Source organism: Schistocerca gregaria, chromosome 8, assembly GCF_023897955.1.
Source record: "Schistocerca gregaria isolate iqSchGreg1 chromosome 8, iqSchGreg1.2, whole genome shotgun sequence".
In the NCBI taxonomy this organism is placed as follows: domain Eukaryota; kingdom Metazoa; phylum Arthropoda; class Insecta; order Orthoptera; family Acrididae; genus Schistocerca; species Schistocerca gregaria.
This window is the reverse complement of record NC_064927.1, coordinates 339,827,863-339,855,744: the sequence shown is the minus strand read 5'-3', so window position 1 is coordinate 339,855,744 and position 27,882 is coordinate 339,827,863. Positions and strand designations below refer to the sequence as shown.

At 43.2% G+C, this 27,882-nt stretch overlaps 1 protein-coding gene across 3 annotated transcripts in view; it reads right to left on the bottom strand.

Moving 5' to 3' along the window:
- The window catches only part of LOC126284013 (lysosome membrane protein 2-like), a 395,168-nt gene that overhangs the window by 149,809 nt on the left and 217,477 nt on the right, over positions 1-27,882 (bottom strand). For all 3 annotated transcript variants that reach the window (XM_049982556.1, XM_049982555.1, XM_049982557.1), the window contains exon 3: positions 18,701-18,792. In XM_049982556.1, the coding sequence (XP_049838513.1) occupies positions 18,701-18,792 (92 nt within the window). The remainder of the gene's footprint in view (positions 1-18,700; positions 18,793-27,882) is intronic.

Here is a 27,882-nt window from a genome sequence, read left to right as displayed (position 1 = left end):
CATTGGTTACACGTTTCGGTCATCTCTTGTTCGCATTGACGGCACTTTGAACAGTGGACGTTACATTTCAGATGTCTTACGACCCGTGGCTCTATCCTTCATTCGATCCCTGCGAAACCCTACATTTCAGCAGGATAATGCACGACTACATGTTGCAGGTCCTGTACGGACCTTTCTGGATACAGAAAATGCTCGACTGCTGCCCTGGCCAGCACATTCTCCAGATGTCTCAGCAACTGAAAACGTCTGGTCAATGGTGGCCGCGCAACTGGCTCACCACAATACGCCAGTCACTTCTCTTGATGAACTGTGGTATCGTGTTGAAGCTACATGGGCAGCTGTACCTGCACACGCTATCCAAGCTCTGTTTGACTCAATGTGCAGGTGTATCAAAGCTGTTATTACGGCCAGAGGTGGTTGTTTTTGGTACTGATTTCTCAGGATCTATGCACCGACACTATGGCCAGTAGTGTAACTCTACTCGCAACCTTCCAGCATTTCACAAGGGGCACCGCTGTCGTATTTGCTGAAATAATAATAACAATAATAATAATAATAATAATATTAATAATAATAATAGCCCATTCCTGACGGTCAAAAGGTCATTTTGAAACTAGTATGCAAAAACGAGGGCATCTATCTACGTATACTCAAGTGCCTCCCGATCGGTGGCCTGCATGTGAACAGGGGAAGTATGATCTTGACACTGGACAGGTCGGCGTTAGTCTGAGACAAAGGGCTGCAGCCACAATGATCGGTGAAGCCCTCAGACGCGTGAGGATGGGGGAGAGACTACCCTAGCTCGCTGTGGCGTATCCAACAACTGTGTGTCTAATTGCCCCAAGTATGCTTTGCCTAAATGATGGGCGCGCGTGCGCGTCAACTGTAGAGAATTTCCGATTCCATCAATTCTTCTCAAGTACACGCTGTCTTGGTGTCAGCCTCTCTTCGGCTATCTAGTGCCGTGTTAGTCGTTCTTAACACACAGCTAAGCTCCAGGTTAGTGCGTATCTGATCGATTTTAAGTAATACTTTCGAAGGACAGAGCAGGCTGTCATTTGTTTTAACACGTTATTGATTGAACAACAAGCTGTGTTATTTGTTCAACATTTAATGTTTCGTATTTATTGTCTTGAAAAGTAATTTCTTCGCTAAATCACTACAGTTTTTCACAAATATCCCCAGAACTGCAGCCAGAGAACGATAAAGACTTACTCGATGGACTGCTTGCATAAATTTTGTTGGCAACGACAGAAAAGAAAAACAAACGAAGTTATATTGAAGACAGACATATGTCAGGTGTGTGAACAGGCAAAACACTGGAAGTCAGTCTGACGCTCTCGCTGTGGCATACAGAATGCAAGTTTTACATATATTTCACAATGTTGTGCAGGGCACCTCAATACATGAGTTATGTATCGACGTTGCGTCGAAATGTGTTACGACATCACGTCACAATGTCATGTCGCGTCCCGTCGACGTCATGATGAACTGAGGTCTGGTCCCGATTGATGTATTATTTCTAAGCCGTCGTTCGAGTAATAGCGTGTGACGTCATACCGTTTGAGACGAGCGCTTTGGTGGAAATACTGACGACGTAGAGAATCCCGTAAGTAAAAGATATTATATAATAAATACTGTACTACATTTGTAGATTACGGTACTTCATAGTGAAATTCTGATGCCTCCAACCGAAGATACTGTATTGGTGGCAAACCTATAAAGAGAGGTGAGCAGTACCTGCGACAGCCTCGTATGCAATTCACAGGAAAATCATGTGGCCTGCTGGAGGTTAGATCACCCCTCAGACTCTGAGGTGTGGCGTTTTGCCGCGAAACCGCTCACAGTGCCCAGCAATGGCCTAGGAGCTTCGGTAGCTCAGTTGGTAGAGCACCTGCCCGCGAAAGGCAAAGGTCCCGAGTTCGAGTCTCGGTCGGGCACACAGTTTTAATCTGCCAGAAAGTTTCAAAGTTTCAATGGCCTAGGAAGTTGCGGTTGGTGCCAAACATTGTTGGCCGAGAGATTTACCGCTCGGGGTAATACTGACAAACAGATCCCAGGACACAGGTGGACATATGGAAGACTAGTGCACATATCGACCCTTGTCCTCACTATTCACTGAATAATGATGTTGCGCAATGGAAATAAGTACGATTGTGACCACCAGATCGCTACCGCGACTGCTCCAAATGTCTGCCAAACACTACACCAGACCCTCTACCCAACGTGACAGCACCAAGTGCTTATTACATGAACCAGTCACAATAATGTGAGCACCCTAATGTTCGACAACAACGTGCAATGACCACTCAAAGACGGATTATCTTGAGCTGAATGTGTATAGGCTGTGAAGCCTGTAGTTTTAATTGATTCGATAATGATAGGATGCAATATTTGATGCTCTATTAAACAAGGCAACCAGGACCTACAATATTTAAAATTAAGCACTGTATACCTATAGTTTTAACGTGGAAATTAGTTACATAGAAAACCGTGCTGGCGACCGAACTAATGGTGGAATTTAGAGATACTTATTACGCATCATGTTTAGCATTACCGTGCTATGTTACGACAAATCACGGAATTTCATGAATGGTCTAAGACCCTTACCACGTTGTTTTAATGACTGTAGGCTACGATTACCGCAAGAGCTACTTCCATAGAAATCAAATTTTAGTGAGAGTCCAGTGCTTAAATGCGTACGATTCTTAAGATGTGTTAGAGATAGCTGATCTACGATGTTGATCAGCAACCTTAGAACACACGTTGTTTGATCATAGCTCTCTCATCTTTATGAGAAACAGTGTTTGGGCCTGTCTTGTAATTTATCGATTGTAATGTAACAACATACATTGTCAGAATGCATTTAATGGTCCTCATCACGAAAACCAACACGACAAGTTACGGAATTTTTGTCTCAGAACTTTTTTTCACAGGACAGTCTACTTAATAAAATATCGCTGTGCAAGCAGACTCCGCTGCGTTTGATCTCTGAAGTAGTAGGCATTGATAGTACCTGACTAATGCGTCGTCATCGACAACATCGAGTTGTTGAAGCTCTAACGTTATGTGAGAGGTGGATTCATATACACTGAAGCGCCAAGAAAACTGGTACAGGCATACGTATTCAAATACGATTCAGACACTTCTGCGGGCACTAGCTAGACATGAAAATTACTGAGCATGTTTTTAAAAAGGCAGAAAAAGGCTCAGCGGTCGACAAGGTGACACCCATAGGTCCAAAATTGTTACAGAGTGGCTCCAAGAACACACTTCTCAGTTTAAACCACTTACCCTGGCACAAAACTTGTCAGATATGAACATTACTAGCCATTACTGGGATGTCTTACAACGAGCTATTCACGAGAGGTCTCCACCCCCTCGTATTATTACGGATTGATGGACCGTTCTGCCGGATTCATGGTTTCACTTCCCTGCAGCACTGCTTCAGACATCAATTGAGTCCATGCCACTACGTGTTGCGGCACGTAGGCTTGTGACGCGACATGTTGACACCTAACTCACGTACTTGGACGCGATGGGCAAAATTGTTGAAAATACGTAAACACGAGCGTACGTACAAGTTACCAGTCTTTGCAAGGCTTCTGATGGTTCTAACCAGTATTACACAAATTGAACTGAAGTGACGTAGTTTGATATTAACAGATTGACTTGACTTATCTCTATGGAGCTCAGCTTCAGTCTGCCCCACATACAAAAGATAGTGTTGGGAAGGTGAGCCTCAGGATCACCGGTATCTAACTCGACATTAATTGACTGAGACAATCATGATGTCGACAGGAGGTCACCAACAGTCTTGCGTAATTGGAAAAAATTACGTGAAATTGTCGAGAAACTGGCAAAGATACGTAAAATTGAGGAAAAGACTAGAAACAGTTGAATCTGAGAACAATTACGTAACTGCCACGTAATACTGTTACCAACAAATAGTCCTAGAGTGACAATGTTACCGACAGATAGACACGTCCTAATCATTTCCTATGCTGTGCACCTGCATAGTAGCCCCAGTTATAAAAGATGGTGTAGAGGGGGTGCGTAGTCCTCAGTGGTCACGATGAGAGGGGAAGTGGAGAATGTTACCGCCGTTTTCACGTCACAGGACTTCATGAGATGAAATCAAATACCACAACTGCCTGGATGAGTCCCCTGTCTGACCTTGATCACTTCGTGGTGGTTCCTCAGGGAAGAGGGTGTGAGCCAACGAAGGAGCTCAACTGTGTGACCTGACACCACATGTCCTCCTCAGTAAGCTTGTGATATATTTACCTCAGCCAGAGCACAGTTTTAATCCCACTTTTATTTCTGTAGTTTTTGAACTACTGCGAATCTCTCAAAATGGTGATCATTGACCTAAATAAATTTATGCAGCACCTTTAACTTGTTGTCCTGTGTTCTTTTGTTGTGTGTAAGTGGTCGACAGTTGTGAAGTTATATCCGTTTATGTGCAAGGGCACAAAACCGAAATTAATCATGCCATATGCGTCTCTTTTTTATTTTATCATTAGTGTCCTGAAATACATTCACATTTGATGTATACTGTTAAGTTCATGTAAAAAACAGCACTTTCAGGGCAGTAACAGTTCTGGCGCTTTCTAAATTACCATAACGTAGCCGAAGTCGAAATTTTTCGCTTACTATGTTACTAGTTGCTGTTATGCCCGACTACTCGCTGCACTGATTTTAAAGCTGATATCCTGCTTCCTGCCTGTCGAATCACCACTCGCATAACGCAACGCCAGATGTAAAAACCAGCGAACCCGAGCACTCATGTAAGCCAGCGCTGCAAACCCCGTATGTAGTAACTATTGTTGCATTGTAGTGTAGGAAGTGCCAGAACTGCTTCTAACCTGAAAATGTAGTGTCGTATTAAACTTCCTGGCAGACAGCAACTGTGTGGCGTACCGAGACTCTGAATCTGGACCTTTGCCAGCAAGTTCCGTATCAGCACCCACTCAAATGCCGAGTGAAAATTTCATTCTGGAAATATCTCTAAGGCCGTCGCTAACCCACGCCTCAGTAATATCGTTTTTTCCCCACGAGCGCTGGTCTTGCAAATTTCGCGGCGTTGCTTCTGTGAGGATGGGAAGGCAGGAGAGGAGATACTGGCAAAAACAGTAAACGCAAGAATGTACTCATTTTACCCCACTGTTGCAAAAAATAAAGGCGTATCGCGTATGGCATTATCAATTTTGGTTTCATTCAGCTGCAGCAAGATGAACCTAATGTGGCAATTCTCAACCTAAATTAAGGTACGTTTCTCATTAGACACTGTGACAAGAGAACAAAATCTACATTCCCCGGATCTCTGTTGCTTTGCATGGAGACGATGTTTAAATTCTTGAAAGTTTTACTTTACTGGCTTTGATATAAGAAGTTTCAGAATGCAGTCTTGTTCTTAATATCCGTAAAAAGAAAAAAAAGCCCTACAAGCTTTAGGGACAGATTTCTCACACAGAATCAAGTAAAAATGTTCAGGAAACCTGGGCTCTAAAATGGGAGCACTACATCTTCAGTTGTGTGAAACCTCTACTGAAGAAGTGCTCATAGCCCAAATTTCCTATAATTTTTCTTGTTTTTGTCCGTACTCACCATCTTCCAATATATTAAAAGCAAAGAGCTTACAGTAGAAGGGATGTTTGATAGTACTTAAGATAAACAAGTGCTCATATCTCTGAAGGTATGAATTTCATCCATAGTGGATGGCCGGCCGGTGTTACCGAGCGGTTCTTGGCGCTTCAGTTTGGAACAGCGCGACAGCAACGGTCGTAGGTTCGAATCCTGCCTCGGGCATGGATGTGTGTGATGTCCTTAGGTTAGTTAGGTTTAAGTAGTTCTAAGTTCTATAGAACTGATGACCTCAGATGTTGAGTCCCATAGTGCTCAGAGCCATTTGAACCATAGTGGATGCTGTCTTCGTAACTGTTCCTTTAATGGGTGTAAAAAAAAAATATCCGCTACCGGTCACAATAAAAGGTTATTTATTTGTCACAGGACCCGTTTGAGGCTTGCGCCCATCTTCAGGTGTCTATACATTGATGTACATGTTTGTAGGGTTGGAGATCACTGTATAAATACAAAAAAAAAATATTTACTGGTGACTACACATATACAAGTGGGACGACTGTACGTGGTAAGGCAGCATTTGACGAAAATATGTCTGTACTTACATAAAGATGAAGCACCATTATCACAGTTATGCTGTGTTGATAGTTTTGCCACTTAGTTACACACTTATGGTCATTTTCGCGTCCATATTTCTGTTGTACCAAGTATAGCTTGATATTACACTATTATGATGTGCACTCGTGAAATACGCTATGCTTACATACAAACATGAGGGCTGTGGTCAAAGAGCATAGATTTAGCAGATGTAAAGATGTTGCGGGCGCAAGCCCGAAACCGGTCGTGTGACAAATAAATAACCTTTTATTGTGACTGGTAGCGGATATTTTTCTACACCTCTGAAGATATGCTCTTCAGAGCCCATGTTTATAAGACATGTTTTCTTGTTTCGCTGCAAGGAAGCTATTCCTAAAGTAGGTCTTTTTGGGGGTGAGGGAGACCCTGTAAATTTGCTACCACATTTGTTACTTACATGGAGTAACTTATAAATACTTATCTTCCCTTAGCCTTCACGGTTACCTACTGATAACGGATTATTTTTCGTGGAATTAGTGCTACTTTTTCACCTTATCTCGCGTTTGATTTTAAAGTAAAATGGCGGCACAAACTGAAGCGTTCACCTCCGGTTCGTCCACTGAGTGCACCGGACGGGGCGAAGCCTGCAAAACGCGCGTCATTCCGCCAGCCGAGCGCTGATCGGAATACGGAGGGGTGCGCGCGTGCATACACAAACAGCGGCTGCTCTGTTGTTGCGACGTCGCTCGATATATCGCGTACCCCCGGCCGCTGACGCAATGCGGCGCAGACGGACGGACTGCCGGTATGCATGTGCAGGTTGCGGAAGGGCAGTTACGCCGCCCCCACTGTGGCGCGCGGTGTCCCGTGTCCCGGCGCCGGGCACGCTGCCCGCAGCATGGCGGCCGCCGCGCGTCCTGACGTCACACACCGGCTATTATTACGGCAACAAGCGCAGCGAGGTGCGGTGCCGGCCAAGAAGGCGGTCCGGAGTCCAGGTCCGTCGGGTCGGGCAGACCACGCCAAGATCCGCCCTGCGCCGCTCCTAGAACACTGTTCTAAACGCCCGAGCTGCACCCGGCGAGGAAACTGCCACCATCAACAGTCCTCAACATTGAAACAAACACTACGAAGGCGGCATGCGGAAAACGTCAGTCACCAACGGTGTAACGGAACTACACTGTCAACTTACGCACAGCTAGGACATCTTTGTATTTACGTGAATGTTTGGAAGCACACTTCCTGTTCGTCACTTTCATTTATTGTGGTAACATTTTTGCACGTTCTGTTATCAGTGCTCATTGAGATTATATTCTGAGACTGTGCCTTCTCTCCAGGTCATTGTTTATTTAGTATCGGCATGGAAAGATACAGTACCGAACAGCGAGTTTTTATTGTGAGAACTCGCAACAAGAATGGTTAAAGTTTCGCGGAAACTATTGGGAAATTCCGTACTATCGTTGGAAACAACAATGCACCTAATGAAATCACTTTTCGTAGGTTGGTCAAGAAATACGGAAAAACCGATTTGAGAGTAGGCGTCAAATGCCTTTGACGCGGTGGGAGTGCCAAGAGTGAGGCAAATTATGTTGCCGTGCGTGATTCTGTTACTTTGAGTCCCGGGAAACCATGTCGTGTTCAAGAAATGTGCGTGTGTTTAGCAGTGATGCGCAGAATGTTAACTGAAGATTTGCGCTTACACCAGTGCAGAGCTCAGTTAAGTGACAAATTTTACCGAACGAACACCGTAATGTTGGAACTTAAAGAAGAAATTCGAAGTATCCTAGACAGAGTTGACGGGGAAATGTGCGCGAGGGTGACAATTTCATGGACCGAGTTATCGCGTGTAGGGCTAATAGGGAGGAGGGAAAGGGGGGGGGGGGGGGCAGTGTCTTAGATGCCGGAGTTGGAGCATTATGGGCAGTGTCCTGCAACCAGATAGGGATGCAATGGGTGAACTTGACAGAAATCGGCACGATTTCCGTAAAGAGGACATCCAGCGGCCCTGTCAATCATTTCCAATCCGAATAAATACATGCATAAGCTTCAGAGGTGGATCAATGGATTACTGACTTGCTCAGTTTGTGAAGCTCTTCCTCTTCAATAAATAATCCAATTTTCAGAAAGTGTAATCTTTTTTTTTTTTAACATGCATATGCCATCTACCATTTTCCTTTCCACTCTGATTATTCCTTCGTGGTGTGTGTTTTTTTATCTTAGAAAATGTAAGAAATCATTTCCAATGCATATTCGACCATTGCTAGTGGCACATCAAATGTTTCTTGTTTGTCAAATTTCATGCAAAAAGACAGCATTCAGATTCAAACCTGAACTTGAAATCCTGAGTTTCTGTAGAATTATCCAAAATATAAACCTCTCCAATGGGTTATCTAACAGTACTGTTCTCTGCCTACTTTTGGATATGCATACATCCTCGACAAGTCACCTTACAGTGCATGGTGGAGGATAACAAGTACCAAGCCTAGTCATTTCCTTTCGACTCAAATAGATCTAGGGAAAAGGGACGATATGTAAGGCTATGTACGATACCTAATCTCTCTCATGTTAACGTCGTGGTCCTTACCCATTATTTACTTTGTCGGCAGTAGAATCCATCTGCAGTTCGCTACAGAGCCTTGTCTAAATTTCTAGACTAGTGCTTTGTGGTAAGACCATGGTCTTCCCCTTGGGGAAGCCAACGGGGACCAAGAAGCAACTGTCCTTGATTGTACTGCACGCATAAAACTGATGTAAAATGTCTAAGCAAGTAGGAAATACTATTCACAACAACAACGTATGACCATCAGAGGTCATTAAGTCATGGAGTGCCGTACTGTTAAATTACGACTGGTGAACAGGTCACGGATTGGACATTATGTAACAGTTTCATTTGTTAACCTGTTGGAAACTTTCATGAAGTGGGGATATATTTGAAGGTGTGTCAGTTCGTGGCTAATGTGGATTCATTCCACAGGTCCCCTTAGGTGGTCGCAGAAATAAAATGAAAGCACTAAAGAACATATTAGCTGCCCAATTTTAACAGCACAGGAACATGAACTTTGGCTCAAAGTAAGAGCCGTTACTAGTGTACTGCGTGTTTGAAGTATATGATTAGCATTAGTGAGTAACTGTATGAAATAACGCCGTCTACGTTCTACAGGATGTCCCAGGAATGTAGCGACAAATTTCGAGTAGCTGTACAGACTGTCTTGAGGAACAAACAGAGGATAGGAGCTCGTGTTCGTAAAAAATCATATAAAGACATTGCGGAAGGTCGAAGTTACGGGCGCAGGCGCCTGCCACTGAGGCACCCCTTTGGCAGTGAACGTCACTTTGTACTCCGATGGACTTTAGGCGAAACGTCTCCCAATGTTGATCGCTATTCAATGATTGCGACCGATTGCCCTGGTCGCCAGTGGAGAAGATGGAGGTAGCTGTCGCATACAAAGGCCTAGTATCCTCTGAATGTGATGTTCTGTTGCCTCAGTAGATGACGGCTTCGGAGATAGAAACCTATCTGCATTTTATTTTTCTCCTGTATACCGTAAAACATCTGAAGTTTTAGAACGTTCCAGGAGAAAAACTGCGGATGGAAACCAGTGTCCCAAACCGCCGGTAGCAGAGGTAACACAGTGTCTCATTCATAGGAGGCAAGGCCTCCTAGTCCCTTCTCCACTGGCGATCGTGCAATCAGTCGTGTGCCGACTTAAAGAGCGAAGCAGAGCGAAACGTTCTACCTACGGTCCATCAGTGTACAAAGTCACGTTTGGCGCTCCGATAGGCATCGATACCTGTAACTTTGACGCTCTATAGCATCATTTGATGACTTTTCAGATCCGTTATTTGTTCCTCAAAACGCCGTATGCAAACCTAAGATTTTCGCTACGTTTCTGGGACACCCTGTGTATTGAAGGAACAATTTGGCATCGATTCTGTCGGCCAGAAATAGCATTGAATTTTGGTAGTTTGTAAATTATTTTAGGCGCCGTGCATGCATGAGCGACGCCTTCCAGTATGGGCTGTAATTACACAGAAGTAACCGGGCCTGTCGAGATCACAGTTTAGCGTCCTGCGAGATAGCTGCTCGCATTGGTCAGGATCCGACGACCGGCACCGAAGTGTGGAGTGTGGGAGTTCAGGAGAGCCACAGTAAACGCCGTTCAGGGTCAACGGCCCTATGCGACTAGTGGCCGAGAGTGTGTTATGTTCCTGATATGTTTATGGTGGTAGCTGTGCTGTGTGTTTAAGAACAACAGGATCATACAGGAACGTCCTTGAGTCAGGAAATGAGCTTGTTTGCAGCAAGGCAAGCATCCGCATGGACAGTGGTACCATCTGGGGCACCACAGACTGCCAGAATGGTGACCGTTGTTGTGGCTTCAGTGATGCAGCAGCACATGCGTTTCTGACTGTTGTAGGCCCAATGACAACACTCGACAAAACAATGGCATCACATAGTCTTTCCAGATCAGTCCCGGTTCTGAGTCCAGTGCCACGATATCTATCAGTGTATGGAGGCTCCGAGGAACACCGACATCGCGAGACTGAATTCCTCATCGTACTGGCCCAGCACCTGGCAATGTAGGGTGGGATGCCATTTGGTCTGCACCAGTTATCTGTAGTTCTCACAGCCAGTAATTTGGCTACCAGGAGTTATACACGGTCCAGTTACAGTAACGTGACCATAACCTATGTTGGACGTAGACGAGCAGTAACGACTAACAGACGGCAGGTGGGAGCAGTAGCAGAGGAGGGATAGCAACAGTGCACTCCTCGTCGTTATACGGAAACAGAGCGATTTATCTGCTGTGCGGAAAGGGCATGATGATTATCTTTCGTGCGAATAGTGAAGGATTTCCGAAATTGCGTGCACTGTGGTTAATTTCTACTATGCGTGGGAAAATGGTGCCACCTGAAACCAGCCCCAAGGCGACTATGGTGTACCTCTGGCACTGATGACCGGAGTAAACGTCATCTGCGGGGATGTGTACGGGCGAATGGACGTACTACCCTTGAGCAGCTGACCACCACCTTGTTGAACCGATGAGCTACCAACGAGGTCTCCTAACAATTGTTCAGAGAATTCGCATGGACCATCACAGCAGATGCATTGTTCACACAGCCATGCTGATTGCTGTTCATCAGTGACAATGGCTGGAATTTTCACACCAATCTCGCAAATGGACTTCCAATGAGTGGCAATAGGTGGCATTTTCGTATTAATCACGTTTATGATCCATTGGCTAGGTGGCCCTTGGCACGAAGCGTCTGAAAGCCAACACCCTGCACCCTTTATGGTCTGAGGAATGTTTTCGTGGAATTCCCTGGCTGATCTCGTCATTCTGGAAGGCATAATGAAGCAACAGAACTAGGTACATATTCCTGGGGACCTTGTCCATCCCCACATGGACTTGGTTTGTCCTCGGCATAGTAACATGTATCAGCAGCACAATGCAACATGTCACAGCTCTCAGTGTACGTGCGTGGTTCGTAGAGTACCAGGTTAAGTTTACAATACTACGGTGGTCATTGAACTCCCCGGGTTAGAACCCTAATATAAAATCTGTGGGACCTCAATGGGGTTGTCCACGCCAGGGATCATCAACAGATATACCGGGTGACCAAATAGCCAGTATAAATTTGAAAACTTAATAAACCGGGGAATAATGTAGACAGACAGGTAAAAATTGACGCACATGCTTGGAATGACATGGGGGGTTTTATTAGAAGAAAAAAAAAATTATTGCTAGACACGTGAAAGATCTCTTGCGCGTGTCGTTTGGTGATGATCGTGTGCTCAGCCGCCACTTTCGTCGTGCTTGGCCTCCCATGTCCCCAGACTAAATTCCGTGCAATTACTAGCTTTGGGGTTACCTGATGTAGCAATTGTATCGTGATCGAACGACATCTCTAGGGATGCTGAAAGACAATATCCGACGCCAATGCCTCAACATAAATCCGGACATGCTATACAGTGCTGTTCACAACATTATTCCTCGACTACAGCTATTGTTGAGGAATGATGGTGGACATATTGAACATTTCCTGTATGGAACATCATCTTTGCTTTGCCTTACTTTGTTATGCTAATTACTGCTATTCTGATCAGATGAAGCGCCATCTGTCGGATAGTTTTGGAACTTTTGTATTTTTTCGTTCTAATAAAGCCCCGTGTCATTCCAAGCATGTGTGTCAATTTGTACCTCGCTATCTACATTATTTCGTGATTTACTCAGTTTTCAAATTTATACTGACTTTTTGATCACCCGGTATCTAGCGCAGCTGGTCACGTCACTGCGGTTGTCATGACTCCACGTCTCTGCCGGTACCTTCCCGAACCTCTGAAACTTCCTGCACGTTTCACAGTGGTCTACGCTGCAAAAGATGGTTATCAAGTTTGACAAGTGGTAACAGTGTTTGGAGAGTGTATAAATGACATGTTAAGGGCTGTGGTTGTGCCCTATATTCGAGGGCATTTGGTCTTTACTTTTCAATGTAGCTTAATACTCCAAGCCGCCCACGCTGTCTTGACTTAGCTAGTTGTCCTCGCCTGCGCGGTCTCCACATCTATCACTCTTTGAAAACTTATGGCCATCAGTTACTTAGAGACTGACACGCCACCACTCGTCGGATAATGTTACTGATGGGAAGTCTGGCAGAGTTTATGGAGTATGGAATGACAAGCCTGTCTCCACCATCCAAGATCAGTTCGTCTCTACGCCCAGCCCTAACAGAGCCGTTGTTCCTGGCGCCAGGTGTCAAATCTCTCAACTGAATTTCGCATCCATGCCGCCCAATCCCCCACGTCACCCACAAATCTGATATTTCATAATTTTTACTATACTGCATAGGCGTATCAGGTGAATTCCAGTATTTTCTATCTTTTCTGGTGTTGCAGTATTATTGTGCATCAGTGCTATTTCCCGTACTGTGAGTCTCTGTCAGGGTAGATCGGCATCAGTACTGTCACTGTACCTAAGTTTGCCAATACTTTCTTTCTTAAGGGAATCGTTCCAAATTTCTCAGAGATTCATATAGTTCTCAAATGTATCTATTTTGACACCTCTGAGCCCCGAGATGAAGAACTGGGGCAGTGTTATTACCGAAGGCACGCAGTGGACAGTTTCTCGTTTATCAAAATATCCACGGGTGTACTGCCCGTCTAGTGTCCAACGAGCACAATATTTCGACGATCAGACAAGATTAGGTTAATTCCACTTTCAGTTGGTTGTCTATGCGAATACCGCCACTTGAGATGAGTTATAGAATGTTGCAGTGTACCATGAAGTCAAGTACGGATCAAAATTTAAGATATCCAGCGTCTCCCTGATATTGGGATTTTCATTCAGGTTTTATTGCATGGCTTGAAATGCAGCCATGTGTCATTTTGTGAATTTCTCATTCCTTTTTGGTCTTTTTCGTGGATTTTATTGTATCATCTACGGGACTCTCATTCGCTCCTAAAACCGTTACCAGTTCAGTCGAATCTCTTATATAAATGAATTTCTGTTTTGTAAATTCTAATTTTTTAATGATGTATTAATTCCATAAAAATGTAGGAACAACTATGGCCTTATAAACCGTCTATAGTATCTCGCTTTTTATATTATTTTGTAGTTTCACATTAGTGAGTTTATTTCTTCTCCACATCCTCCTAGCGATACGTATTGCCTTACATTTGCTCATATTCCATTACTATCAACTTTTGTTCTCTTCTCTTGAAGGCTAGAACTGCAGTTCTACCTGTCGACGACTTCACGCCTTGTTCCTTAGACGTCCTGCCTAATACAAATCCTGCCTGTGGATCGTACTCTGACACTAAGTGTGTATCCTAGTCATATGGCGGACAAATTAAAATTGTCTGCCTACGTATTTTCTTACCTGCATCAAATTGGAGTTTTTAATTACTAGAACTTTAACTAATTAGTAATCAAGGATTGTAAACAATACCAGAGTGGAAGCGTAAATGAGCTTTTTTAAGTACCTGAGAACAATTGAAAAACTATTGGATGTTAAAAGCGTAATATTATTTTGGTCGCTAAGGCTAAGGCACAACGGTTGACACAGCGAAAACGAGTATTTTATGTATTAAGAACACAACTCATAAAAATTAGAACGTGACTGTCTACGAGTCGCTTCATGCGAGGACATTACTTTCATTACCGGTTATCAAGTTTTGAAGTTATGTGGCATTTGTGTTGGATGCGATGATTTTTAGAATGTCTTACTGCAGAAGAGTCATTTGTAAGGTTGATTTCTGCAGCAGCTCCACAAGGCCGGCCCTTATCCCATTGTCTACCACTGGAACAGATGTATGAAGCACACGTGGGTCATCAGCCTTAAGTTGTTTGGGGACACTGATCTCTTCAGACAGAATAAACACGGCTGAAAGATGTCTGGTTGTCCCGAAATTAGTCATACCTGTGTCTGAGGTGTTGGTATGAGAATGAGGCTGGAAGTCTGTAATGTATTGATGCGAGAGTAGATCTGAAGACAGGAAAGAAAATACTCCGCACCTGATGACCTCCCTATGCAACAATTTATATGTGATAGGGACTTCTTGCTTGTCGTTTGACCTGCAGGTCAGTGAAGTTCTCAATGGGGAAGTCACTCCAAAGGCCGTATGAATTCTACAACCCAACACGAAAACAAATGTGCAGTTTCAGAGAGCGATTTCGCCCAACTTCGCATTGCTTTGGAATGACTTTAGACGGAACTTTTAACTGCGTGTATATTTAACAAGGGGTTATCCAGGAGCAGTGAAATCTGCAAAAAAATTAGCAAACAATAATTGAACTGTCATGTCAGGTTCCCACTAGGCTTGGGGGGAGAGAGAGTTATTAAACCGTAGGCAGAGAAATTTCAATCTGCTGAAACTTTGCACAAGATTTTAGTCACGTATGTTTGCATTGAAACTCTTTGCTGATAGCTCGTTGGTTCTGTCGAGCCTGGGCCAGAATCGCAACCTCACTGCCTGCTATTTCATATATACAGCATTGAAGTAGCAACTATCTGATGCCACATACCATCCTCTCACCCGTTGATAACGAAATCTAACACATCCGAGGTAGAGTCCGTTACCAAAATTCTGCCTCTAAGTAACGGCAAAGCTTACAGGAATGTGACACTGGGATGATCGTACAAAATTTGCACTGTTTTCTTTCCAACGTTGTTGCCTGATATAAATTAATTAATTGCAGTACAGAGTAAATTGTAAATTAGCTTTATAAAGGGTACCAGTCATTGACTCAGCTTTGGTTAGAAGTAGATAAGTTTTGTTTTAATAAAAGCACTGATCGCGTCGTTTTATTATACTCTTAAAGTTGACACTTCTAGTCCGTTTATTTTTATCGATTTCCAATAATGCAATAAAGTTTACTTTTTACGAGCCACTAACTCTTACGGCGTGTAGCTGCTGTTGATTATGTTGATTGTTCCGCATTTGACAGGCATTAGTTCTAATGCTTTGTCTCCGTCTCAGGTACTTGTCAGTACCATCCGAGCGAGTCCAGAAGTGTGCAGCCAGACATTAACATAAATACGGCATTTCCGCTCTAGGTGTACACACTTTTTACACTTCAGTATTATCTCACTGGTCACGTTTTCTGCCTTCCCTCACGGACAGGATGAGAATTCTCTCTCTCCGGTAGTGTTGTTAAATACCTCTCTGCATGTCTTTTCTCCAAATTTCTTGCTAAATTTTCTGTCAGACCGTACCACTCACAATAATTGTGATATCTTCAAAAACTGCTGAGTGGGTGTGGCTTAGCATAGATGTTTTCAAGAAGCAGAGTTCGCGGAACGGTTGTTCAGGAGACACTGTTGCTAGCCCACTGGTCATCTGGGCGATCACTGCAGCTGCCTAGGTGCCGGTTGTGGGTGACACCATTTTGCAACTCACGATAGACTTTAATCATGGCATCATGCGAATTGTTTACGAACTTATCCGCTTCTGAAATGGTTCTTCGTTCGGCCCGAAAGAAAATGATGCCCAGTTCGACATCAGATAGATCGCTCCATTTCCGCATTACGACAGTGACTGCACTGTATTCGCACCCCCCTTCGATGTTTCATAACCCCTCCCCTGCCAGTGCTGCTATCTGCCATCCTTGAGTATCTATTACACGTTGACGCACAAGTTATGATCATATTAATGTGACTTGACAGTGTGAATTTTGTATGATCAGGTAATTCCTAAACGTTTTTCTGAAATATATTTTAATTCGCTACTAGTTCTTTCTCTTTTTAAAATGGATATCGTTACTTGATGTCCATCAACCCTTTCTTTTCATAACTAACATTTTTATTTAGGTTATCTTGTGTCTTTGTGACATCTGAAGTCACTTCATTCTGTTACCTTCGCTGACGGCAGTTGAACCTTGCCAATTTCTGTCTTTTACGAAATATATCTGCATTGAGTTCAATAATTACCGCGTTTGAGCAAAAATATCTGAAGGACCCGTCTTTGGGCCACACTTTGCTGCACACTTTCGTTGCTAGTTCAGTCGTAAAACCATTTTAATTTCAGTACAACTGACAACTTTCGCTGATGGCTCAAAACATCTTTAGTAAAACAGCCGTTTTGTTGCTCTATATTCGCCTGGGGATGTGTTCAGCCGCTGAACACTGAGAATGGGTCTTATCGGTTTAGCACTGTTGCGTGTATTAATTTCGCAGTCATTCGAAGGGGGTTACAGAACAGGAGTCGTTCTGATTAGCCGCGTGATAACGTGTTTGCCTCCCACGCAGCGGGCCCAGGTTCGATTCGCGGCCGAGTTGGAGTATTTCTCCGCTCGTGGACTGCGTGTTGTGTTACCATCATCACTTCATCCCCATAACCGGCACGCAAGTCGCAAAATGTGGCGTTGACTAAAGTAAGACTTGCACTCGGCGGCCGAACTTCCCCGGATGGGACCTCCCGGCATACAATGCTACACGATTATATCCTGTATCGTAATGAACAGGAGGTCCACCCACACGAAAATAGAGCCACAGTAGTGCTATGTATCAGAAAATTTAAGCGAGCGGCTTTTGATTATGTTGTTGTCGTCTTCAGTCCTGAGACTGGTTTGATGCGGCTCTCCATGCTACTCTATCCTATGCAAGCTTCATCTCCCCGTACCAACTGCAACCTACATCCTTCTGAATCTGCTTAGTGTATTCATCTCTTGGTCTCCCTCTACCATTTTTTACCCTCCACGCTGCCGTCCAATGCTAAATTTGTGATCCCTTGATGCCTCAGAACATGTCCTACCAACTGGTCCCTTCTTCTTGTCAAGTTGTGCCACAAACTTCTGTTCTCCCAATCCTATTCAACACTTCCTCATTAGTTACGTGATCTACCCATCTAATCTTCAGCATTCTTCTGTAGCACTACATTTCGAAAGCTTCTATTCTCTTCTTGTCCAAACTATTTATCGTCCATGTTTCACTTCCATACATCGTTACACTCATACAAATACTTTCAGAAACGACTTCCTGACGCTTAAATCAATACTCGATGTTAAAGAATTTCTCTTCTTCAGAAACGCTTCCCTTGCCATTGCCAGTCTACATTTTATATCCTCTCTCCTTCAACCAACATCAGTTATTTTTCTCCCCAAATAGCAAAACTCCTTTACTACATAAAGTGTCTTATTTCCTAATCTAATTCCCTCAGAATCACCAGACTTAATTCGATTACATTCCATTATCCTCGTTTTGCTCTTGTTTATGTTCATCTTATATCCTCCTTTCAAGACACTGTCCATTCCGTTCAACATCTCTTCCAAGTCGTTTGCTGTCCCTGACAGAATTACAATGTCATCGGCGAATCTCAACGTTTTTATTTCTTCTCCGTGGACTTATTAATATATGTACTTATGTATAATATATGTACTTATTAATATAATTATATTGCATTATGTTTTGTACTATGTATTTTACGTTATACATTACATATTTTGTTTCACATATTATATACTTTACATTACATATTATATTATTATATTATGGTAAGTAATAATAGCTGATGCTTCACCATTCGATGCGGAATTTATTCATATCATAGCACGACCGATTATGTTATCTGATTGTCATGAAGCAACAACAACACTATTCTACTTACTTCACTCCCAGGTGTGTTAGCAGTTTGTTCGCAGTCGATTTCGAAGTCTCTTACGGCTTCATTGTGAGGCATTTATGCACCGTTACCGAAATGGTGTACTACAGAAAATGTATCTTGTCGCTGTACAACATCAGAGGATGCTATGAACCTTTCTGAGGATCTAACCTCTTTACATTTCGTACACAGCACGATGGTGGTTTCGTATTTCCCCTTCCGTTACTTTAAGAAATATCCTGTTCGTTTATTAGCCTCCTGCAGTCCAACTCAATAATCCGAGCCAGCGTCAAATTTCGTAATATTCTGACACCACAAAAGTAGCGCCGTGTGTAGTTTTGAGTGCCCGAGGCTCCAGTTGTCCAAGAAAGATGGTGTTTGAAGAGTGTACTGTTATTTACCCTATAATCTAAGCATTCTAGAAACAAAACTCCTACTTACGTCATTAACAGTGTCTCCAAGGATGTCAGTGGTCCACATGATGTAAGCGCCCAGTGAGCTCACGATCAAAACCACCAGGACGAGTATTACACCTGTGGACATGAATCACTGTCAGTTCACAGCAGCAATGCTTCAGAGATGCAGGTAAAGTTTCTTTCTAACCAAACCACTACAGTTTAACACCTGAATTGTAATAATTATACCAGAAGTAAGTTTTTGCTATCAGGGTGGAGAATAACATTCAGAGCGTGACTGAGTGCGGGGTGCATGCGTGTTGGCCTGGCTACTAGAATCAATTACGGTGACAGCCTCCACATCCCTTTGTCAAGGCTCAAGGAGAACGGAACTGGCCACAGATATAGTTTGAAAGAGGAACGGCTTTGCGATTGATTGCGATCATGGCTGTAACAAATAGAAGTTACATTAAAATGACCAAAACCAAGTGAGCTCTAGTATCTACAAATGTCAAGTTGCTGCAAGTATCTTCATTGAAATTGAATTTTATGTTAACTACTAAATGAGTAGCTAGAAAGTCGCCAAGGGAGAGAGCATCCTGATTAACCAGACAAGTTTCCTCTGATACAGGGAGTATATTCAAACTTGTGGCCATTCCCAAGGCTGGGCGCAGTGAGAGTAACGACGGATTTATGATGCAGCCTGACAATGATTTTGCATCTCTAACGTAATGTCTCCGACATCGTCGTGCTTACTGAACGACAGCATAGTTCTGATGTAAAACATGTAAGTAACTCGAGTTTCTTCTGCTTGAAATAGGAGATGGTTCCTGCATGGTATAGGAGTGTCCCAAAGTATGAGTAACAGTATCTTACGAAAAATCGATAGTCTTAGATCTTTAATTTTTGTATATCGTGTTTGCACTGATCAACCGTCACGCAAAGTTTGTTTTCTGGTAGAAACTGAGATCGCTAAATTTATGTTTCGTTCTATGATCAACGATGATGCTTATTCCAGAAGGTTCTCAGCTTTGTTTGCTTGAGAGTTAAGGACTAAACCGCAAAGTGGGTGGGTGGATGGATGGATGGATGGATGGATGGATGACAGTTTGTTAGGCGCTAAACAGCAGGGTCAACAAAGCCCTAGCTAATGCTCGTTGTATTGTTAAACGAATAGTTTTTTCTAAAATGAAAACCAGAAACCATGTAACTTCAGCCACAATCATTAAAAAAATCTCATCCATTCTCAGCATATCTATTCATACGTTAATAGTATAATAATGTACCAGTTGTCTCTGAACTAATAGTATGAACCAGCCTCACAAAAACAATGTGTGTCAAATTAAACTGGACAGTCGTCCTGACGCAACACACAATGTCATTAGTTTTCTTTGAATTGTCTTATCGTATGAAATGGAAGTTAAGTCTGTGTAGAACAAAGGCTTGCCTCCTGTCGGCATTTAAAAAACAACAAAAAATTCGTCCATAGTTCATATAACAGCACTAGGTTGTTACAATGAAACTGACGGTGTTTCACATGCTGCAGTACGGATTGTATACATCGCTACACCATAGGTCTGTTCATTAACCGGTGCCTTTGTGAAGTACGCTGAGAACAGTAATTTTAGCTTCTGCCACCAGGTAAAAAACGCTGCAAGCCGTCAGAATTTGGAACACTTCCAGTGTCCCTATTCTGTTCGTTGCTTGTCGAAGCGTATTTATTTCTATTCTGAGGTCACTGTTGGTGTGAAGGGTGAAGGAACTAAGTTTTCCATACGAAACGTAATGATTGAGAAAAATTGCCGTGTGCTGGTGATAAATAGTTACGTCAGAAAGGCAGCACTAGCAGCGCTGCACTGAATGAATATCGCTGGTAGAAGAGGCCCCACACCAATAAAAGTGCTAGTGAATAGCTAAGTTTAAGGAAGAGGTGAATTATGTGGTGCAGGTTGATGTTGCTGTAGCTATAGCCTATCGTGCAGCATGTCCGAAATAATTTTATTTAACGTTAAATTCTACAGGCTTCTAAAAACCTTTATAACGACCTGATCATATCTAGATATTTAAAGATGTGCTGCTTTACAGATCCCCCGACCTAAATGGATGTGACTTCTGGATGTGAGGATATCTGAAAGATCTTGTCCGTCAGGGATGCATCCGGACTATTTCATGTGCGAAGGATAGCTATGACGACGCATCACTGATTACACCGAAGATGCTGCGGATGCAGCCTGTTGCTGATTCTGAAGACCATATTGATCACATGTTGTAACTTTGGACAATGTGCCAGAACCACTGTTACGATGTGTTTCATCGTTGCTCTCCTTTTTCTACAACCCACATCAAATTCCGACTGCTTTCACCTGGTGGCAGAAAGGGCAAATATTTTCTCAGAGTACTCTGTGAGCGCACCGGTTAATGAACATACCTCCGAAGTTCGAGCGTCCTGCGATGTATGCAGCCCGCATTGCATCACGTTAAACGCTGTCAGCTTAATTACAGCCATCCCGTACGTATGGAGTTAGTGACATCAGCCTGAATTCTGATAGAATCGTGATAGTATGTAAGTGTAGTAAAAGCGAAAATCTGGATATTCAAAGAAATGTTGATGCTAGAGAGAAGAACTAATTTCTGGAGAGAAGTATTTGGGTCGGGCTGGTCTGCAGGCTACACGTTTCATTGACCTCACTTGTCTCTATATTTAACACTCTCTCTCTCTCTCTCTCTCTCTCTCTCTCTCTCTCTCTCTGCAGCGAGAAGGACATTCCCGACATCTGGTGCCCGCGATCCTACGCAGCAGTAAGACAGTACACTGGCGTAAATAATTCCTTTTTACCATGTAAGGATGAGACCCACAATGGCTAAACTGTAAAGGCTGAATACGGAATTAACACCAATAAGACAGACTACAATGAAACAAGGTGAGAGACAGAGTGGAAGCGAGTGAGCTGAGTCAAGCCTCCCGTGGCTCATCAGGCAGTGAAGAGTGTTCTACAAACGACCCAACCCTAGATCGTGACAGAACCTTAAAGTGCAGGGCAGAGGTTACCCTGCACCACTACTGGTCATCGTCTTTCCTGTTTCACTCACAAACAGAGCAAGGAGGGGGAAAAGGACTATCCATATGCATTTGCATGTGCCCTTACTTCAGGGCTTCACAACATACGTGCTCGCGGAGCAAGCTGTGAGCAGCAAGGCGCGAGCACGGAGCAGCGCGAGCACGCCACCCCCACTACCGGACCAGAGCGGGGAGTGGGGAGAGTCACGTGGGACACACAACAGCTGCCGCCAGTCAATGAAATCCGCGGCCACCTGCAGGGATATCACACACGAATTATTACTGCGACAAATGAAACAAATAAAGGAGAATGTACACGTGCCACATAATTTTATTAGCTTAGTGTATGCCTCTACATTCGTATTAATTTGTGAACCGTTACAGAATAAAAGGTGTCAACGAAGTGTGGGATTCTCGGTTATCTTTTACTTTTTGCTCTTTACAATTGCGTCCACGTTCGCAGCGTGCAGTTTAAATTTCGATCAGACAATGCGTTTCTCAGGCGCGTCTTGTTACATTTCATTGCAGAGAACAGTTGTCCACAAACATACGTGGAACCGAACATTGACATTATTGTAGCCGCCAGTTTGTGCAAACGAGGTACTCTATCCTGAGGGAAGTGTCTGTAAAATTCCAAAATGTTTTTCTTGTTCTGAAATTTGTCTCTGTATTCTCTGTCACACTGCAGGTCAATAATTTCTAGTTGCAGCTCAGGACGAATCTCTTCAATATTCGCTGAATATGGAGAGGAGAAAAGATCAAAATCACTGTCTAGTGCTGTCAGATCAGGAAAGCATTGATCAACTTCTTCCTTAAAGGGAACTAAACTATGTGAATAACGTCCAAAGTCTTTGTGAACATCTTGCATGAATGATAATTTAGGAAAATTAACTAGATTTCCTGTTTCCAGCTGACTCACCCAAAGTGTCCATTTCATTTAAAAGCTCGTATTCGATCTATGAAATGAGTAATTAGCAAATTTTACCTTGTAGTGAAATGTTCGAAGCATTCAGATAGCCAGTTAAATGTGCTAAGAACGCGAGATCACATTTCCATTAAGGCTCTTTCAATTCAGGAACACACGATATTTATTTCCATGAACATATTTATCTCATCTAATAGGCAAAAAAATCAATTTAATAATTCGCCACGACTAAGCCAGCGGACCTCGCTGTAATAAGGCAGGCTACCATACTGGCTTTCTACCTCCTCAAGAAAGCTTTTAAATTGCTTGTGTTGTAGCCCATGCTTCCTTACATAATGGGTTGTACGAACAACAATCATCACATTTTTTTTAGAGTCATACTCTTTGCACATAAGTTTTCCTGGTGGATCACACAGTGAACGCCCCTTATTTCATTCGGCACTGTCAGTTTTTGCATTTTCTCCTTCAACAGCGCAACGAAACCTTATTTTTCCCTGTCATCGCTGGTGCACCATCTGTAGACACAAACTATAGAATTCCATGACAATCCTATATTTTCAACACTTTCTTCAACACTACTTAAAATATCACCTCCGGTTGTAGAGTTCTTCATGGCTACTACATCGAGGAGCTCCTCCCTCACCTGAAGATCTGTATCAACACCTCTAATAAATATGGCAAGCTGCGGTGTTCCAGTGATATCAACACTTTCGTCCAGAGCTAGAGAATAAGTCATGAAATCTTTACAGATATTTGCAACCTGGCTCTGGACGTCGTCTACCATGTCCTGTATGCGACGCATAATTGTCATGTTAGATGATGGCACAATCCGAAACTGTTCCACTTGAGATGGACACAAATGTTCCGCTGCAACTACCAAACACATTAAATCGCCATCAGTGAAGAGGCGCAGGGATTTTGCTAAAACCAAAGCAATTTTGTTACTCAGAGCTGCCTCAGTTCTTCGGATAGCTTCCTTCAAATTTAATAACTTCCTGTGCACGATCTGGCCTACCACATTTTCCACTTCCGTAGTCTTTCGCGCAATACGACATATAATGTCACTGCAAATTATATTTCCTAAAAGAATTTAGCGTTTTGTGACATAATAAACATTTTACAACACCATGTTTTTCTGTAAACAGATACAATTCCTCCCAATGGGGGTTGAACTGCGAAAGCATGGTTGGGGTTACACAACGACGACTTGACATGATTCATAACCAGCGAAGTGACTGTTAGAGCTGATCGTAGTACTTTACACGTTACACAGTCGGGGCGAATTCAATAGGCACGCCGTGGACGTATTCAAACGTGCGCGCGCATTTCCCTTCCCTCCCCACTCCGCGACCTTGCAACTGCTTCCGAGCAGGTGCCTGAGTAGACGCGAGTACTCGCGCTCAAAACCGGCCAGTTGTTAAGCCCTGCCTTATTGGTTGTATCTTCGTGGTCCTTACGCGAAATGTACTTTGGCCGCAGTAGAATCGTTCTACAGTCGCCCTCAAATGCCTGGTCTCTTAATTTTCTCAATAGGAGTCCTCGAAAAGCAGTCGCCTTTCCCCCAGGGACTCCCATTTGAGTTCTAGAAGAATCTTCGCCGTCTTACGTGTTTGCCGAACTTACTGGCAACAAATCTAGCAGCTCACCTTTGAATTGCTTCGATGTCTTCCTTTAATCCGAGCTGGCGTGGATTCGAAACACTGTAGCACAATTCAAGAATAGGTCCCACTAACGTCCTGTATGCAGTCTCCTTTACAGATGAACCATACTTCCCTCTAAGTCTCGCAATAAACCAAAGCCTACCATTCGCCTTCTCTACTATGATCTTTACATGTTCACTCCATTTCATACCGCTTTGTGAAGTTACTCCTCGTGATTAATGATGTTATTACTTCAAGCACCACACTAATAGTACTTTATTCTAACATTCCGAGTATTTTTTCATCAGCATTAACTTACTGCCATTCTCAGCAGCAGCAGCAGCAGCAGCAGCACCAGCAGCATCATCAACAAATTTGTGTAAGTCACCTTGTATGTACGACCATCAGCAATCAGCTTTAGTTTGCTGCTCATCCTGCCTGCCACATTTTTATATAGAAAAGAACAGCAGTCCTATCACATTTCGCTTGGGGCCCTTCTGATGATACCCTTGTCTGTGATGAACACTGGCCATCGAGGCCAACATATTCGGCTGTTATTTAATAGGTCTTACAGCCACTCACACGTGTGGGAACCTATTCCAGTCGTACCTTGGTTACTAGTCGGCAGTGGGGCATCGAGTGGAAAGCTTTTCGGAAATTTACCTGTTCGCTCTTCGCCCAGAACTCGCAAGATATTATACGAGCAAAATAAATTTCGCACGCGTGATACTTTCTAAAACAATGCTCATTCGTAGACAGAAGCTTTTCCGTCTCATGGGAATTTATACTATTCGAGCTGAGAATATGTTGAATTAGGGAGCAAACCGATGTTCAGGATATTTAATATTGGCGGTCCCTTATTTTACCATTCTTATGCACAAGCCCCACTTCTTCCTAGTCAGTTGTGACTTTGCGCGATAAATGTGACCTAAGTAAGGGGCCAATGACACAGAGCATGTTTTTAAAAAACTGAATTTGGATTTTATCCTGACCTGGCGACTAATTTGTTTTTAACTCTTTCAGCTGTTTACCTACGTCAAGTTGGTCTGCCTATTATTATGTCCTCCTTAGGGGTGTGTCTGCGATTGTAAAACAAAAGTATGTTGTATGACACTCCCACGTTAACTACTTCTTAAATGATACATTTAAAAGTTTCGCTTCTGTTTTGCTATCTTGGTGAGGTATTTCAGAGGTGAAAACTTAACTATTGTATTTCTCATATTACAGATTCTTCGTTGTAATGGTTGGGGGCGGAAATAAGCACAAACAGAGAAATAAACGTGAGCCGTTCAATAAACCTATACACTCTCACTCTTATGCACCTGTTACTCGTAACGCAGCAGAAATGTCTCCCCAGACAACAAGTAACATGTACTATAACTATGCACATTCTTGTTTCAAATTGGTCTTAGCGCTGAATGAGGCATGTAATTAATCTTCTGAAGGCCTTCTTTCGTTGGTGGCCTACAGACCTACATAACAAAACAGTGTTTGGATTAAATTGTTAGGTCTTTACTACGCTATACCGTTTTCTATTCCTGGTTTCGACGCAAGTTCAATTTTATTGACTCAGCAGCGCTGTATGCTTCTTCACGTTAGATTTAATGATGGTACTGAATTGTTTGTAAACATCCCACTGGAAGACGATTGTCTTCTTCTACACCTGCTTAAGATAAACCACAGCTCTTTACAGTGCATTATGTTGAAGATATATTACGTGAAAGTAAAATACTAAACAATGGTATACTCCGGCCCTATCCACATTGATGAGCCGAAATATTGTGACCACTGCTCACCTCGAGGTTGAGTGCCTCCTGGTGGTGGTGGTGTGTTGCGGGTTTGTGACGCATAAAGGAAAGAAAGAAAGAAAGAAAGAAAGAAAGAAAGAAAGAAAGAGAGAGAGAGAGAGAAAAATGGTTAGTCATTATAACGAAGTCAGGGGCCACAAACGCAGAAATCCACTGATGTAAGCAGTAGTGGCGCTGCGACTGGAAATGAATCTCTGAAACGGCGAAGCTGGTCAGCTGTTTTAGTACAATCGTGAGCGTGTATGGAAAGTGGGCGAAAGATGGTAAAATAACGACCACGCGTCGTCATAAAAGTTAAAGGTCGGACGATCCGCCACTGTGTAAACCACTGTGACATGTCTGGCGACAGACTCCAATGCTGGAGCAGGCAGAAGTGTTTCGGAGCACACCGTTCAAAGGCCACTGTAGAACATGCAGCTCCACGTCAAACGAACCCTACGTACTAATGTCTTGACCCAACGACATCGTCATTTGTGATTGCAGTGGGCACACCATCACTCAGGTTTCATCGTACCTGAATAGAAACGTGTCGCTTGTCGAATGAATCGGGTTTCTTGGTACGCCAGATCAATGGTTGGTTCCTTACACGGTGTCATCCGGCCGAATGGCTGCACGAAACATGCATTGCGCCACAGATGCAGGTCGCTGGGGGCAGAATTATGCTATGGATTATATCGAGTTGGATGTACATGCGATCTGTGGAAGCAAACGAAGGCATCATGACAGCTGTTAGCTAAGCGAACATTATTGCATACTAAGTGCATCGCTTCATGCTTTTTCTCTCCTGCGGCGATGACATCTTCCAGCAGGATAACTGCCTGTGTTGCAAGGTCAGAATCGTGCTACAGTGGTTTGAAGGGCATTATAGTGAACTGATATTGACGACTTGGCCCTTAATTCTGCCAAATCTGTACACAGTGGATCACCTGTCGGGCGCCAGCTTCGTGCCCAACACACACCATTCCATAATTTGATGCAATTGTTTGACCTGTGCGTAGACATCTGGTGCCACATACATATTTATTTATTTATTTATTATTAATTTATTTTCACGTCAAGTTCCATAGGACCAAATTGAGGAGCAAATGTCCAAGGTCATGGAAAGTGTCAGTACATGAAATTACAACATAAAAGTAATAACAGATAAATGTTTGTGAACCCCGAAAAAGTCAGTCCATGAGTTTAAGTAAACGCAATCGACAATAACAATAAGAATCAGCTTAATTTTTCAAGAAACTCTTGACAGAATAGAAGGAGTGACCCGTGAGGAAAGTCTTCAGTTCCGATTTGAAAGCGCATGGATTACTGCTAAGATTTTTAAATGGGAGTGGTAGCTTATTGAAAATGGATGCAGCAGTATACTGCACATCTCTCTGCACAAGAGTTAATTACGTCCGATCCAAATGCAGGTTTGATTTCTGACGCATGTTAATCGAGTGAAAGCTGCTTATTCTTGGGAATAAGGTAATATTGTTAACAAGAATTGACAGTAAGGAATACGTACCCAGACTCGTGAACAGGGGTCGACAACAGGTTCGTGAACTTACACCACTTACTGCCCGAACCGCCCCGTTTTTTAGCCAAAAATATCCCTTCAGAATTGGAAGAGTTACCCTAAAGTATAATACGACAGGACATAAGCGAATGAAAATAAAGGAAGTAGACTAATTTTCGTGTCGAATGATCACGTGCTTGTGGAATCCTGTCGAGGACTTATAAAATCCATACCACGCTGAATCGCTGCTATATTGTGTTTGTATAGTGGACCAACACGCTATTAAACAGGCGGTCACACAT